The following is a 17282-nucleotide window of genomic DNA, read 5'->3' on the forward strand; positions in this document are numbered from 1 at the left end:
ACCAGAGCAATACGTGCAATTTTGTTGGATTTTTTTCCAGATTTTCAAATAATAAACTATAAACAAGTTAGAAACAATTCATGACTGACAATGATCCACTATATTACTGGGTCAGATTTGTTTCAAGTTAGAGGTGCATTAACTGACGTTTATCAAATTTCTTAAGGGTTTGACAAGTTTCTTCAGGTCGAGTCTAAAACCACAGGACAGGTTCAATATAAAAGGTCCAATATAAAACATCTGCCAACCCCTGCTGTGCAGTGTCTACCATTCAGTGGTGGCCAGTGCTCTGTGCTCTGTTTTTTGCTGTGGCCTGTTGGGGAGATGGCGCCCGCATAGCGGACAAAAACAGACTGGACAAGCTGATCAGGAAGGCCGGCTCAGTGGTCGGGGCTGAGCAACGAACGGTCCAGCAGGTGGCAGAGGCCAGAACTCTGAACAAACTGGGTTCAATAATGACCAACCCCACTCACCCACTCCATGCCCTGAAGGTGATCAAGAGCAGCATCTTCAGTCAGAGACTGATTGCACCAATGTGCAAAACTGAGAGACATAGGAAGTCTTGTATACCAGCTGCTATAAGGTTATATAATGCGCATAAATAACTGCACTTTTTTTCATTCATTGTATTTTAACTTGTATTTTAACTTGTATTTTAACTTGTTAAGTATGGAAGCTACTTGAGGAAATGTGTGGTGTTATGTCTGTCTTGAAGCTGTTGTGGCACTATAATTTCCTGTAAAGGATTATTAAAGGTATAATCAATCAATCAATGATTAAGATAACATTAGATTTTTTTTTTCACTCAGAGGGGTGAATCTTTGAAATTCCCTACTCCAGAATGCCTTGTAAGCTCAATCACAGAATGGATTCAAGCCCAAGATAGATTTCTGGACAGTGGTGGAGGGTGTATGATGTGGAATTATGTTTAAAATATATTTGACAGTAAAATATCAATCGCTGCATGGATTTAAGACTGAGATAGATTTCTGGACAGTGGTGGAATCAAGAAGGTGAAGGGACAGGGGAGAAGGGTGTTTGAGGTGGAATTAAAATGTTTCAAATATATTTGCGTTACATGAATAGAAAAACGTTATAAGGATAGGAACCAAATACAGCCAAATGAGACTAGCTTCATCGACATCTTCATCGGTGTAGTTGGACCCGTTTCCTTACTGCACTGATGTTGTTGGACGCGGAGAAGAGGCCAGAGGGGCCGAGTGTCCTTTACTCTGCTCTGCTCGAGGCGCGGCCGGTTGCCCTGGCGACACCGCGCTTCGTCGCCGTCACCGTGCAGCGGGCGTTCCTTTATGGCCCCCGGTTGCCAGGCAGCGCGACAAGGCGCGGGCCCGTGATTCCCGCAGTCGCCCAGCGACGTCCATCTGCAGACAGCGCGCCCGGAGCCCGCACCTCCGCAGGGTCGAGACTAACCCATTGGCGAGACATCACTAGAGGCAGGGAATGGCGGCCGCCGTCAGTCTAGTGCGGCCGGCGAGGACGGCCCAGACCGTAATCCCCTTAGTGAGAGGTCCCGAGGACCGGCACTTCTTCACCAGCTTCCAAGACCAGAACAACGTCGCTTTCGCCAAGTGGTCCCCTTACGCGGTACCTCCGGATGACCTGTACCCGCTGGCGCCTCACCGGCAGGAGGTGCCGCTACTCGACTCCACCACAGGCTTCAGGAGCGTGGTGGCCAACGTGGGCGGCCCGCGGATCCCCAGCGCGCCCTTCTACAAGGGACCGGGTGGCGACTACCGGGCCCGCACCGCCATCGGCATGCGGCCTCTGCTGCTCGACATGGCGGCACAGGCGCGCTGGAACTCGAAATCCGTGTCTGCCGAAGCTATGCGGGCCAGAGTGGGAGGTACGACCCGAGGCGCCGGCTTCCCTGCATAGCAATGTTACAAAATTTTGAGATTAAAAAAATCAAGTCTGCAATTTATCCCATCAGATAAAGCAAAAAATAAGTTTAATTTGACACCTAATTCACTTTCATATCTCAAGTATTTAAAAAGTTATGGCCTTTTTCATACTCGGAAATTAGCAGCTTGTTCCCTATTGATTTTCTATGGAGATAACAAAAAAGCTGTGATCGTGGACAGTCAAAAGCCCATAACTTTCTTAAAAATTAAGGGAACTGAATGAAATTTTCAGTTATCATAGATTGAAGCATGCTGAAACAAATATAAAATAATCTCACTTGGATGACCTGAAATTAAAGCAAATAATTAGTTAGTTACCCAATTGTAGCTAATTCCAAACTTCAATTACTAGATCTAAACATCTATCTATTTCTTAATAAATGATTAACATTTTTAAATAGCCTAAGTGTCCAAATAATATTCACAAATAATTCACAATAAAACATGATTTTTAAATCTAATTTACATTAATTTATAGGCCAAATGGAAGGAATTTAGTGTTCAATTGCTGTAAATTAAAGTCCATTTAAATCAGCTTTCTAATGGGATCCTGTGAACGCGCTGGTTTAGAACGTTCACATTGCGGTAGATTTGTGCCCTCAAATGCCGAGAAAAATACTGCGGGATATAATGGGCCCAAAATTAGCTACTCGCAATATTAAACTTTGTATAAAGGGATCTTAAGAAGCCCTTTTTAACGTAAAAATATACAGCCTACCTTCCGTTTTCCCCTGTATGAGATCTGGCCCGTTGTCGGCGGTCGGGGGTTTAGAGGTTAATTTTTAAACTACTATAACAAGTAAGGAAAGCCCTTAAAACTAATAATAGCTCAAGCGAGGGAATCTTCCAGCGATTTTTCGTTAATAATCAACTAGACTGAAAAACCGCGATTTGAACAGCCTAGGGAAAATCGCGTTTTAAACCCGCCCCCTTCTAAACGGCGCCAAAATCGCGCACACGGGCTGGGACAGATTTTCAGCGACGCTTCAGGTAGGCTTTGCAACATACCTACATTACATGGGATTACATTTCATCCTCTTTGGTTTTATCTTATTCTATTATTTTGTGTTATTATTGTGTTCATATTATTTAGGCTAGTTTAAATAGTATAGTGTTAGCTAAAACCATGCACTGTCTGACGATCTAAATTTCAAAATCCATGTCACCAAGGCAATTTGTTCTACCTTCACACATTTCCATACCTTATTCCAACTATTGTCAAGAACCTTATTGATGCTTTGATAGCTCGAAGGTTTATGGAGGCAAAATTGGCCCATGAAATGTTAGTTCCTCTAAGTATTCCTGGAGTCATTCAGCTGCCAATTACTATGGTGAATCATGAGTCGACGTGTTTAATGTGATTTGCACCACTTGACAAATAGGTTACTCAGCAACTAAAGAATAGCAGGCTGTTAATTATGCAAGTCCTGCGCAAAGACACATGACCAGGACTGCCAAAACAGCTGTGATGATTTAACATCGCATGTTAATCATACATTAAAAAAACTGCTATTTGGCTGTAGGAAGAATAATAATAATAATAATAATAATGGATGGGATTTATATAGCGCCTTTCTAGAATACTCAAGGCGCTTTACATCGCATTATTCATACACTCCTCAGTCACACTCGGTGGTGGTGAGCTACTTCTGTAGCCACAGCTGCCCTGGGGCAGACTGACGGAAGCGTGGCTGCTAATCTGCGCCTACGGCCCCCTCCGACCACCACCAATCACTCACACACATTCACACACAGGCAAAGGTGGGTGAAGTGTCTTGCCCAAGGACACAACGACAGTATGCACTCCAAGCGGGATTCGAACCGGCTACCTTCCGGTCACCAGCCGAACACTTAGCCCATTGTGCCATCTGTTGTCCCATGAGCCCAACCACTGCACCAGCCCTTCATCCAGAGTATTTAAATTATTTGTACCACATTTTAAAATAATCTTTATTCCTCATGTGCCAGTCATCTGTGTTCCTTAAACACAATTCATGATTACAAGTTTCAATGTTCATCAATTAAAACCATGTTCATTTAGATTCAGATTCAGATTCAAACGTTATTGTCATTGAGCAGTGTACAAGTACAGAGACAACGAAATGCCGTTAGCATCTCACCCAGAAGTGCGAACACAGAATAATGGAACAGTGATATATATATATGTGTATTTACAGTAGCAGTAGTGCAAATATCCGGGGGGGGGGGGGGGGGGGGGGGGGTAGATCAGTCACTGAGGGAAGGAGTGTCCACGAACGCTGAAAATCAACTCAGGATGTGGAGTAACGCCCTGGAGTAACTATTACTTCTGGTTTCCTGGTCCTCCATAAATATTCTAAATGGAATTTAAACTGTAGGTGGTGGAGGGCTGAACAATAACAGCCTATTGCATTTTATCTGTTTATTTATTGTGTATATATATATCGTCTATGGTATATAACCATATAACCATATAACAATTACAGCACGGAAACAGGCCATCTCGACCCTATAAACACACTGAACATTTATCTCCTGTTCTGTATTATGTTTACATATTCTGTTGTGCTACAGCAAGCAAGAATTTAATTGTCCTATCTGGGACACATGACAATACTCTCTTGACTCTTGACTTGGACTTGAGCAAAAAAGGGTTCTTGGGGGGGAAAAAGAGGTACCTTAAATTTAGTTGCATCTGGTTGGGTAACTATGGTAGGGTGAAGACTATTCCATGCTTTAATTGTGCGGGGGAACTCCATGGAGCAGCCAGCAACTCTGGATAGAAGAAATTGGGTGATGTTTCGGGTAGAGACTCTTCTTTAGACTCCCTCTGATTTTAGTGTTTTTAGTTTAATTTAAAGATACAGCGTGGAAACAGGCCCTTCGGCCCACCGTGTCCACGCCGACCACCGTACACTAGTTCTATCCCACACATTAGCGGAGAGAGTCAAGAGTGTTTTATTCTCTCACGTCCTGGTTAGAACAATGAAATCCTTACTTGCAGCAGTACAACAGAATATGTAAACATAGTACTCTGTAAACTATGTTATAAATGAGAAAACAAAACGGTGTATATTCCTATATGAATATATAACTATATAAGTGTGTGTGTGTAATATATATACACACACACACACAATTTCCCTCGTGGGATTAATAACGTTTTATCGTATAGTATCGTGTGTGTAGGAAGGAACTGCAGATGCTAGTTTCAACTGAAGATAGACACAAAAAGCTGGAGCAACTCAACAGGTCAGACAGAATCTCTGGACAAAAGGAAAATATTACGTTTGTGTTGGGTCTGAAATAGGTTCCTGCATACCTTTGGAATGTGGAAGGAAACAAGAGCAACGTGAGAAAACACACGCGATCAAAGGGAAAAGGAGCAAACTATATAGACAGCACCCATATTCAGGATCAATTGCGGGTCTCTGGCACTTTTAGGCAGCAACATTATGGCCAATGTACTGCCCCATAGTCTTGAACTTAATTAAAACATACAGTAGCTGTAAAGGGGGACATAGCGTCACTTGGAGATTTAAAACTGAAAATGGATATTTTCATTTTTTTAGTAACCAAAGTTATCAACATAATTTTTTGTGTGTTGGAAAACAAAATATAGTGGCACAGCTGGTAGACTTGCTGCCTCACACGCCAGAGATCTGTGTTCGATCCTGTCCTCGGGCACTGTCTGTGTTGAATTTGCACATTCTCCCTGCAAGCGTATGGGTTTCCTCCCACATTCCAAAGACGCATTGGCTTTGTAGGTTAACTTGTCGCTGTAAATCTGTCCCTAATGTGTAGGGAGTGGGTGAGGAAAGTGAGATAACAGAACTTGTGTGAATGGGTAGACAAAAATGCTGGAGAAACTCAGCGGGTGAAGCAGCATCTATGGAGCGAAGGAAATAGGCGACGATTCGGGTCGAGACCCTTCTTCAGACTGATGTGAGGGTGAGGGGGAAGGGAAGAAGAAAGGAAGAGGCAGAGACAGTGGGCTGAGGTAGAGCTGGGAAGGGGAGGAGAAAGCAGGGATTACCTGAAATTGAATAAGTCAATGTTCATACCACTGGGGTGTAAACTGCCCAAGCGAAATATGAGGTGCTGCTCATCCAATTTACGGTGGGCGTCACTCTGGCCATGGAAGAGGCCCAGGACAGAAAGGTCGGATTCGGAATGGGAGGGGGAGTTGAAGTGCTGAACCACCGGGAGATCAGGTTGGTTTTTGCTGACCGAGCGGAAGTGTTGGACGAAGCGATCGCCAAGCATACGATTGGTCTCACCGATGTAGAGCAGCTGACACCTAAAGCAGTGGATGCAATAGATGAGGTTGGAGGAGGTGCAGGTGAACCTCTGCCGCACCTGGAAAGGCTGCTTGAGTCCTTGAATGGAGTCAATGGAGGAGGTAAAGCTGCAAGTGTAGCAATTCCTGCAGTTGCAAGGGAAAATGCCAGGAGAGGGGGTAGTTTGGGTGGGAAAGGACAAATTGACCAGGGAGTTACGGAGGGAGCAGTCTCTGCGGAAAGCCAACAGGGGAGGAGATGAGATGATGTGGCCAGTGGTGGGATCCTATTGGTAGACAAAAAAGCTGGAAAAAATCAGCGGGTAAAACAGAATCTATGGAGCGAAGGAATAGACGACGTTTCGGGTCGAGACCCTTCAGATTGATGTCGGGGGGCGGGGACACGAAAAATAAAGGAAGAGACGAGACAGCAGACTGGGAGAGCTGGGAATGGGAGGGGAAGGAGGGAGAAAGCAAGGACTACCTGAAATTAGAGAAGCCAATGTTCATACCGCTGGGGTGTAAACTACCCAAGCAAATATGAGGTGCTGCTCCGCCAATATGCGGTGGGCCTCACTCTGGCCATGGAGGAGGCCCAGGACAGAAGGATCGGATTCGGAATCGGAAAGGGAGTTGAAGTGTTGAGCCACCGGGAGATCAGGTTGCTATTGCGAATTGAGTAGAGGTGTTGTGCGAAGCGATCGCCAAGCTTGCGCTTGGTCTCACCGAGGTTGATCATACGCTGAATAATCCAACCACATTTTTGTTTGGAAGTGGAAAGAAATAATAGAAATTGCATTCATTGCAATGTGTATAAAGAGTTGAGATACTGTATTATAATTTTGCTGGATGTCATTGTGGTATATATCATGTCTTGATTGGTGAATATGTTTAGTTCGTGACTTTATTTGAAGCAGAAATCATATGTGAATGCTTCATTGGGCATATTTCCGACTGGTAACTACACACTTCGTCCGAGCACATTATCGCACGCATCATGCAAGCCATCTAAATGACCACTTAAACTGTTATTTGGCAACTTAAAGCTGCCAGGGTTGCCCGGCTGACAACAGAGAAAAAAAATTAAGTGAGAGCCCTGCAAGGTGTATAATATTTTTGACACTGTCATATGCCTTTCTTACATATGCTGTCACAACGCACTGTAGTCTCTAAACAACACTTCAGTAATTTTCCTTGATTAATAGTGTTTTAAGCCAATAACTCGACACTAGCACTGGAGATAGATAGATAGATAGATAGATAGATAGACAGACAGACAGACAGACAGACAGACAGACAGACAGACAGACAGACAGACAGACAGATAGATAGATCGATCTTTCCAGCCCCTTATCTCATTGGCCACGCTCGGCTGCAAATCGGTGTCAATCTGGTGGACCATCTTCCTCTCGTCGTGGGGGTGGGGGATTGGGAGGGGCCTCACAAGTGGAACAGCTTAGGGCCTCTCTTCATCTAAATCCGGCCCTGACTGACAATGTGCCGAAAGCCTTTTTGACCACTATCTACCTGTGCTGCCACTTTCAAGGATTATGTACCTGCACTCCTAGATTCTTCTGCTCTACAACACTCCGCAGTGCCCTGCCATTTTCAGTGTACATATACAGTGCATTCAGAAAGTATTCAGACCACTTCACTTTTTCCACACTTTGTTATGTTACAGCCTTATTTTAAAATGGATTAAATTCATTCATTAATCTACACACAATACCCCAAAATGAAGAAGCGAAAACAGGTGTTTAGAAATTTTTGCAAAATAATTAAAAATAAATAACTGAAATATCACAATTACATTATTCATACCCTTTGCTATGACATTCAAGGTTGAGCTTAGGTTCATCCTGTTTCCATTGATTATCTTTGAGATGTTTTTACAACTTGATTGGGGTCCACCAGTGGTAAACTAAATTGATTGGACATGATTTGGAAAGGCACACACCTGTCTATATAAGGTCCGACAGTTAACAGTGCATGTCAGAGCAAAAACCAAGCCATGAAGATGAAGGAATTGTCCGTAGACCTCCTAGATATGATTGTGTCGAGACACAGATCTGGGGAAGGGTATAAAACAATTTCTGCAGCATTGCAGGAGTCCCGAAGAACACAGTGGCCTCCATCATTCTTAAATGGAAGAACTTTGGAACCACCAGGACTCTTCATAGACCTGGCCACCTGACCAAACTGAGCCATCGGGGGTGAAGGGCCTTGGTTCAGGGAGGTGACCAAGAACCTGATGGTCACTCTGACAGAGCTCCAGAGTTACTCTGTGGAGATGGGAGAACCATCCAGAAGGCCAACTATATCTGCAGCACTCCACCAATCAGGCCTTTATGGTATGGTGGCCGGACGTAAACCACTCCTCAGTAAATAGGCACATGACAGCCCGCTTGAAGTTTGCCGAAAGGCATGAGAAACAAGATTCTCTGGTCTGATGAAACCAATATTGAACTCTTTGGCCAGAATGCCAAGCGTCACGTCTGGAGGAAACCAAGCATTGCTCATCACCTGGCCAATGCCATACCTACGGTGAAGCATGGTGGTGGCAGCATCATGCTGTGGGGATGTTTTTCAGCATCAGGAACTGGGAGACTAGTCAAGATCGAGGGTAAGATGAACGGAACAAAGTACAGAGAGATCCTTGATGAAAACCTGCTCCAGAGCGTTCTGGACCTCAGGTTGGGGCGGAGGTTCACCTTCCTACAGGACAACGACCCTAAGCACACAGCCAACACAACGCAGGAGTGTGTGACAAGTCTGTGAATGTCCTTGAGTGGCCCAGCCAGAGCCCGGGACTTCAACCCGATCGAACATCTCTGGAGGGACCAGAAAAGAGCTGTGCATTGGCGCTCCGCATCCAATCTGACAGAGCTTGAGAGAATCTGCAGAGAAGATTGGGAGAAATTACCCAAATACAGGTGTGCCAAGCTTGCAGCTGCCAAAGGTGCCTCAACAAAGTACTGAGTAAAGGTCTGAATACTTATGTAAATTTAAGTTATTTATTTTAATAACATTGCAACAATTTCTAAACACCTGTTTTCACTTTTATTATGGGGTATTGTGTGCAGATTGATGATTAAAAAAACGGAACCCATTTTAGCATAAGGTTGTAACGGAACAAAATGTAGAAAAAGTGAAGGGGTCTGAATACTTAATGAATGCACTGTACATAATAAAGGGAATAATGTGAATAACATTTAGTGCAAGGTAAGGCCTGATCAAAGATAGTCCGAAGGTCTCCAATGAGGTAGATAGTACCTTAGGATTGCTCTCCAGTTGTTGGTATGACGGTTCAGTTGCCTGATAACAGCTGGGAGGAAACTGTCCCTGAATTTTTTCACACTTCTTGCCTGATGAAAGAGATGTGGAGTTGGAGTTGGCTGGAGTGTGACTTGTCCTTGATTATGCTGGTGGCCTTGTGGAGGTAGCATGAGGTGTAATTGGAGTCAATAGAATGGAGCAGACACAAAAAGCTGGAGTAACTCAGCGGGTCAGACAACATCTCTGGAGAAATGGAATAGACAATAGAAAGTAGACAATATGTGCAGGAGCAGGCCATTCGGCCCTTCGAGTCAGCACCACCATTCAATGTGATCATGGCTGGTCATCCCCAATCAGTACCCCGTTCCTGCCTTCTCCCCATATCCCTTGACTCCGCTATCTTTAAGAGCCCTATCTACCTCTCTCTTGAAAGTATCCAGAGAACCGGTCTCCACCGCGCTCTGAGGCAGAGAATTCCACAGACTCACAAGTTTAGAACGTAGACGAGGAAACAGGTTTTCTCACAGAAAGTTGTGAGTCTGTGGAATTCTCTGCCTCAGAGGTCTGGGGTGGAGGGGTGGGGGAGTGGGGGTCGTAGGGGGGGGGGGGTGAGGGAGGGGTGGGTGGGTGGGGGAGGGGGATGTGGGGAGAGGGGGGGCTGTGGCAGAGGGGGGGTGTGAGGAAGGGGAAACTTTCAAAACCTTCATAACTTTTGTGCTATTTCTCCGATTTGAACATAACTTATTTGACTTGCAGCAGAGGAGAATGGTGAGTAAGGTGGTGAAAAATCGTAGCGCTATGGGGGATCGTTTTTGCGCAAATCTAATTACAAAGCAGACTGGAAGAGGTCAAGATGAGAGTTTTAGTAATTAGATGGATGGATGGATGTTCCATTCAATGGTGCAATTCATACTTGGAAATGCACTCCTATTAACCTATGTTGTAACTTTTCAAATCAACCTTCTTTCTGCGTAGCAGTGATAATTACTTCCTATTCACCTTTGTCCTGCAGGCCTCTAGATGCTGGTTTAAGCATCCTAATTCATGCAACCTAGTCACACAGTCAGGAAAGTTTTAATCAGCCTGAGCTAGATTTTTACTGGTTCCAGAAGTGAAAATGACACTTGAGAAGTGATAATGGGCTATAAAGAAATGGCAGGTGGATGTTGGCCCTGAAATCCACATATTTCACTTTTAATAGTCTCCCACTTGTCTGAGGTCCCTTTACTACAAACACCCTTTCCCAGTTAACCTTTGCGAGTTCCTATCTAATGCCATCAAAAATATCTTGCCCCGATTTAGGACTTTAACAAGGACCAAACCTATCTTTTTCCATTTCCTCTTATCATGTTCAATTATTAATGAATTGAATATGAAGGTTTATTGTTAACAATCTGCCTGCTCTAAAATGTTTTCAGTATTTCTCCATTCATTTCTTCATTTGCTGTAACTGTGAAGTAAGACTTTGAGTATACAGCAAAACAAGGTAGAAACAGGTTAACTGATTTATGCTTATTGATTAAATTATTCTTTTTTTCAAGGTTGGACAAGCCCAGTTCGAGTGACACCAACACCACATGCAGTTCCTGTTAATCTGAAAACCCATACTTTTAATTTAAATGTGGATCCTACAGATCAGGTATGTCCAGTTATTGCATATATACTTGAATACAAACTTTGTCTTTCTAGTAAAAATAATAGTAAGATTAAACAAGAACTTACCAGTTTGAAGTTTGATCTTTATTTTATGAGGAGTTACGATGAGGGATTACGTGAAGACCCCGCCGGCACGCATGCGCGACATTCTTCAAAGCAGCGGTGTGGAATCACAGTAATAGTAATTGAAATAAACATAGTAAGATAAGAAGAACTAATATACCAGTTGACCTTTATAATAGAGGGCGGGAGCAGAGGGCACGTAATCCCTCATCGTAATTCCTCATAAAATAAAGATCAAACTTCAAACTGGTAAGTTCTCGTTTAATCTTACTATTTTACTGGGGTGGAAGATTGCAACCTTCACGTGGTCCGCCCTGTTTCGACTAATGCAATCAACTAGACGTGCACAAACAGAAGATCAAATAGAACAAGTTGTCCTACAACTTTAAGCTGTGCATGCCACACGAAAGAAGAAGAAGACTATTTTACTTCGGAGTCACTTGAGTGACCACGTGAAGCTTTTAAAGATCTGTGATTTCAAGCCATGGAACAATCCATGCTTCACTCACGGCTGAAGTCATTCAAGGGAGGAAGTATGTTATCGTATTCAGACATGTATCCAATTCAAACAATAACAATTTATTTTAACAAAATAATACTCCCTAGGGCTAAATATATTACAGAATTCAAACTTGATTCTGCAACACCGCAGGTTTGGTTATTGGCTTATTATAAAGAATTGGAAGGTCTTTCTCTAGACCATCCTGCTGTTGTCAGGATATGGTCCACAGGCACTTCCATGTCTCTTGCTGCCGGTGTTGCTGTTGCCCTTGTGGATAGAAATTTAAGATGTCAGTATCCACCCCAGCAGCTCCCAAACCTGTCTGAGTCATCTAGAGATGGTTTGTGCTGATACCCGGCCATTAGGCTGTTTATGGCTGCCCATAGTGCCAATTTACTTCCTCTTAAAGTTTTAGTAGTCTTAAGGTACAGTAGAAGTTGTGTTATTACACAGAGTCCGATGTCAGATGGGTATGCCTGGAATTCCAGTTTACCCCCCAGGGACAGGGACATTGCTGGTGCATCTAGCAATGTTAGTACAACACTGACGTCCCAGATCTGGGAGTACCTCGCTGTAGGAGGGTTAGTGTTGTAAATAATCTTCATAAGTTTGGCAACTAGAGGGTGAGATCCCATGGAGAGTTGTCGTGGCGCCTGCCACCAGCAAGCTGACAGGGCACTCCTGCGCAATTATAGCACTGCCGCTCAGTCCTTCATCTACATGAAGGCTGGACAGGAATTCCCAGGATGTTGGTGATTGTAGCTGTATTATACGCAACACCAGTCCTTGTTGATTCTTGATAGGCCGCCGTGATCATGTTCATGGTCCTGTCCGCCAGCCCGGATCTTAGCATGGTGGACTATGGTTCAGAGACTATGTCAAGGACCACAGGGACCCATGGCTGTGTAGGCCAATCAGGTACTTCCAAGACACCTGATGCTGAGACCATATGTATTTTGCATAGGATCCGACTGATGAGGCAGGAGGGGAAAAACATTGTAAACAATTTTCCCCAATTCCGTGAGAAACGTCCATTGCTGCTGCCCCAAGTGTGGTTCCCAAGCGACATATGTTGGTAACTGGTGATTGGGTCTAGATGCAAATAGATCGATATCTGGTGTCCCTATCTTTTAGTAATATCAGCAAACTTTTTTGTGGTCCAACAGCCATTCGGTGCTGTCATTGAATTTTCATGACCTGGTGTGTGCCACTGTATTGAGCTTACCTGGTAGGTAAGTTTGCTGATAGCCAAATATGTATGTTAACACACAATTGCCAGATTGTATTGGCCAGATTGACACATGATATCGATTTTATTCCACCCATATGATTAATATATGCCACCACTGTAGTATTATCAATTTGTAGGCGGACATGCAGATGGTGCATTGTGAGCAGTAGGCTTTTAGCCCATGAAACGCACCCAACATCTCTAAATAATTTATACCCAGTGTTTTTAGTAATGATGATTCCTAATGTTCCGTGTGCCACCAGTTCTGGATATAGTGTTAGTAGCTCCCCAGCCATGAGCGCTGACCTCCATTTGTAACGTGAATGATGATTACTAATAATGATGGGCTGGAACTATGCCAAGTATTCCCTTTCATCATTATAACTCCGAATTGCTTTGGCTGGTAACTGCATAGGTCGATCAAAGTGACCTGCAAGGTGTTTTTGCTCTTGCACTTTTGCCCTTTTTGAGCTTTAATGATGCAAGGCCCAAACTGAGTAGCTGGAAATGCTGCTACTAGTTTCCCAATTACTCTTGTCTCCTGTCGAATAGATGGTTTATTTTGTAATAATTAATTTTGTTGTAGGCTTCCACCAAGTCTGCTGCTTTACTCTTTGGCAAAGTTACAGACATATGGATAATGTTAATTGTAAATCCCAGAAAGTCCATAGTTGTGGATGCCGTCAACTTAGATTTATCTGGATGGAGATGACCCCAGAGTTTCAACCCAATGTTTGTTAGCTAAAACTGCTGATTTAGCTAGTTCCAGGGTTTTCCCCCACAATTGATATATCATCAAGATATGCCATGACAATATGTTTTGTTTCCTAAGTATTGCCAAGGCCAGTTTTAATATCTTGGTGAACAGTCATGGGGCTGAAGTTTAGCCCATTAGGCAACGCTATACTCTGCCATAGTTGCCCCATCCAGTAAAATTTTAGGTATCGACAATGATCCCTCCATGCCTCCCAAAACAAGTGTAACATTCCCCCTGTTAGTACAGGTCGTACACCTTTGTGTTCTGGAAGGAACCAGATCCACCTACCTCCCTTGTTGCCGGTGGTAGTCCCTTTCTTCTGCAGAAGAGGCGCCGGAGTGCGGGGTTGGCACATTTTCCATGAGGGTCGCTCTGGGCCTTGGCCTAAAAAGGACCTTCGTGGTTGCTGCGCGGCCCTAATGCTTTCACCAGCGTCCTGGTGTTGATGCCTGCTGGTGGATGCATAGGGGTGCTGCCATCTGAGGTGTGGTCTGCCCGTTGCTGATGACGCTGTCATGAGCCCGACGGCTTTAAACTCTTCGTCAAGCTTTTTTACTTGTTTAGACAAGTTCCCCCCCCCCCCCCCCCCCCCATCGGTTGTGTTGCAGCTGTTTCGCACAACCCTGCAAATTTGGGGTTTAGTGCAGGTTTACTGTGCTCTCGCAAGCAATTGATTTCATAGTGGGTATTGCGGAGCAATGCCAGTCCTGCTGAGTGCCGTCATTTCTGTACCATCGTCTGAGCGAGCAACCAATGATATGCCCGCTGTCAGAAGTTTTAGAATCTGGTGTAGTTTGACCTCCTGGGCTTTTGTGCCAGTCCCACTGTACCCCCAGATCACATTGTTTGCTGCAGGCACTTTTAACGAAGTAAAGTTCACAGGAGGCATATACTTCTCAGTAATTTCGTTGCCTGTTCCTGCAGAGGATGGAAGTACAGGTAGTCGATGCTGGCCGCCAGCTTGGTCTGCAATGGTACTCCTGCTTTCGATGATCCGCAAATTTGGTAATCACTCACAGTAGCTCCTTAGGACTCTGCACCCCCAGCACACTGCCGTTTTCTACAGCCACGTCCCCTTCTTCAGGACCAGCCCTGGTCCACAATGCTCTCCTCTGTTGAGGGAGATGCATTGTTTTACAGCCCTCGATAAGGTGCTGTTATGGGAGTGCGAAGACTCCTATAGTGAGCTTGCTCCATCTCCCGGAACAAGTCACGGACGGACCTCTGCTGCACTCGGGCAGCGCGTCCTCTGGGCCGGACTCAGATGAGTATGATCGGCCGGGCAGAATCCTGCTGGGCTTTGCCTCCAGCCTGCTGCGCTGCTTTGAGCTGTACAGCTCATGGCGCTGGATTCAGCTTGGCAGAGTTGGAGTCGGTAAGTGGACCTTAGCAACCACTCGAAACGGTCACTTCCACTGCCCTTGGGCAGTGCGTCCTCCTGGCCGGACTCCCCGAGTCTATCGGCCGGACCGACTCCTGTTCTGCTTGCCTCCAGCCCGCTGCGCTGTTTCCGGGTATACAGCTCGCGGTGCTGGGCTCAGCCTGCGCCGGTCGTCCCCGGCTGTCGGCTGTCGGAACCTTTCCAGTTCCTCACAGCCTGCGGTCCAGGTGCCTCTGGTCGCCCACAGCTGTCGGCTGTCGGAACCTTCCTAGTTCCCCGCAGCCTGCGGTCCTGGAGCCGCTGGTCGCCCATGGCTGTCGACTGCCGGAACTTTCCCAGTTCCCCGCAGCCTGCGGTCCAGGTGCCGCTGGTCGCCCACGGCTGTCGGCTGTCGGAACCTTCCTGGTTCCCCGCAGCCTGCGGTCCTGGAGCCGCTGGTCGCCCACGGCTGTCGGCTGTCGGAACTTTCCTGGATCCCCGCAGCCTGCGGTCCTGGAGCCGCTGGTCGCCCATGGCTGTCGGAACTTCCCCAGTTCCTCACAGCCTGCGGTCCAGGTGCCCGTTTTTTCTTCCCCTTGTCCAACGTGCTGCAACATAAAGCACAGCAAGGGGAAGAAATACAACTTACCTTCTAGGTCCGTCTTTCAATTTTGCCGCGGGAGCGATCCACCCCCGCCCGTCGCTGTTGCACTGCGTGAGACGCTATGGCATGCATGCGTGCTGGTGGGGTCTTCACGTAGTCACTCACGTGACTCCGAAGTAAAATCTATAATTAGCGGCACAGTTTTTAATTCAGGTGTTTCATATTTATAAAATATGCATTATCTTTAATTTATCATAGATGACCAGTGATCCAACACCTGACAGTATAAGAGACAGAAAAGCAAAAAAATACATGTACACTTCAGCCACACAAAGGTAAGGAAATATAACTGTATTTACTTGTGTATCAATTATGATTTAAATATAGATTTATTCTTACCAACTTTTTGCTGTGTGTTATAAGAATGCATGATAGTCAAAGTACCAGACATGATTTTATTCAGGAGCAAGCACCAATATTAATGGAAAATCAAAATTCTACAGATGGTCAGATTCTGAAATAAACACAGGAAATGCTGGAAATAGTCAGCAAGCCAGGCAAGCGAATAAGAAACAGTGCACATTTCAGGTTAGAGAGACCTTTTATCAGAACTGGGAAAGTGAGACCACAAGCAGACAGTATGGGAGGACTGAGTGGAAATGAGACCAGAATTACCAAGGTGAGTCCGCTGTTTATACAGCTGTGTAGTTGATGGATCAATGAGGACAATCTGAAAGAGAAATGTAAAGGCTGTGAAATATTATTGCTTTCTCCACCAGGTGGTGCCCGTAATGGCTACCTCGCCAGCAGTCTGTCTTGCCCCTTCTCTGTTTTTATTATTTTAAGTATGTCTTGAATGTTTGTTTTTATGTCTCTTGGTATGTTTTATGTGGGGGATATAGGAAGGGGGGGGGGGTTCGGGGGAAACCTTTTTCAGTCACTTGCCTCGACGGAGATGCAAATTTTTTTTTTCTCCGTGTGACATCTCAGCCCCCCCCCCTTTTGTAGCCTACAACGTGGAGTGGTGCAGCCTTTCCTGGAGGCCGGCCCGGAGCTTTAAGCCGCGGGTGTGGCGTGGGCTTAACATCGCGGAGCCTGGGATCTTTTGCCGAGGATTGCCAGTGTTGGAGCTCCGACCATGGTGCTTGTGAACTTTAACACCGTGAAGCAACGGTCTCTGGTAAGATGCGGCCGACTAGGGAGCTCCATGCTGCGGGGTGTTCCGATCCGTCCCGACGCGGGAGTTTCGATCATCCCGACGAGCGGGCTTGAACAGCGGACCATCGGCAACGGCCCCATTCAAAAAGCCACGACCACAGGTGAACAAAGGAGGAAGATGACTGAACTTTATTGCCTTGTGGTGGAAGATGATATTTATCTTTATTTTATGTGCTGTATCTATTTTTGCTTTTTTAATTCATTTGGCTGTACGGTAACTCAAATTTTACTGTACCTTAATTGGTACATGTGACAATTAAATTGAATCTTAAATCTTGAAAGTAAAAGGAGAAAAACTGAAGGTAGACACACAATGTAGGTAGACACAAAAGGGAGTAACTCAGCGGGACCGGCAGCATCTTTGGAGAGAAGGAATGGGTGACGTTTCGGGTCGAGACCCTTCTTCAGACTGATGTCAGGGAAGGGGGCGGGACA

General features: G+C 45.2%; 1 protein-coding gene across 2 annotated transcripts in view; it reads left to right on the plus strand.

The window, feature by feature from the left end:
• The first annotated feature begins 1158 nt into the window (after positions 1-1158).
• spata48 (spermatogenesis associated 48) overlaps positions 1159-17282 on the plus strand; it is a 42070-nt gene continuing 25946 nt past the window's right edge. For both annotated transcript variants that reach the window (XM_033049813.1, XM_033049820.1), the window contains exons 1-3: positions 1159-1864; positions 10998-11095; positions 15888-15964. In XM_033049813.1, the coding sequence (XP_032905704.1) occupies positions 1462-1864; positions 10998-11095; positions 15888-15964 (578 nt within the window). In that variant the 5' untranslated portion in view covers positions 1159-1461. The remainder of the gene's footprint in view (positions 1865-10997; positions 11096-15887; positions 15965-17282) is intronic.

Source organism: Amblyraja radiata, chromosome 2 (assembly GCF_010909765.2).
Source record: "Amblyraja radiata isolate CabotCenter1 chromosome 2, sAmbRad1.1.pri, whole genome shotgun sequence".
Classification (NCBI taxonomy): Eukaryota; Metazoa; Chordata; class Chondrichthyes; order Rajiformes; family Rajidae; genus Amblyraja; species Amblyraja radiata.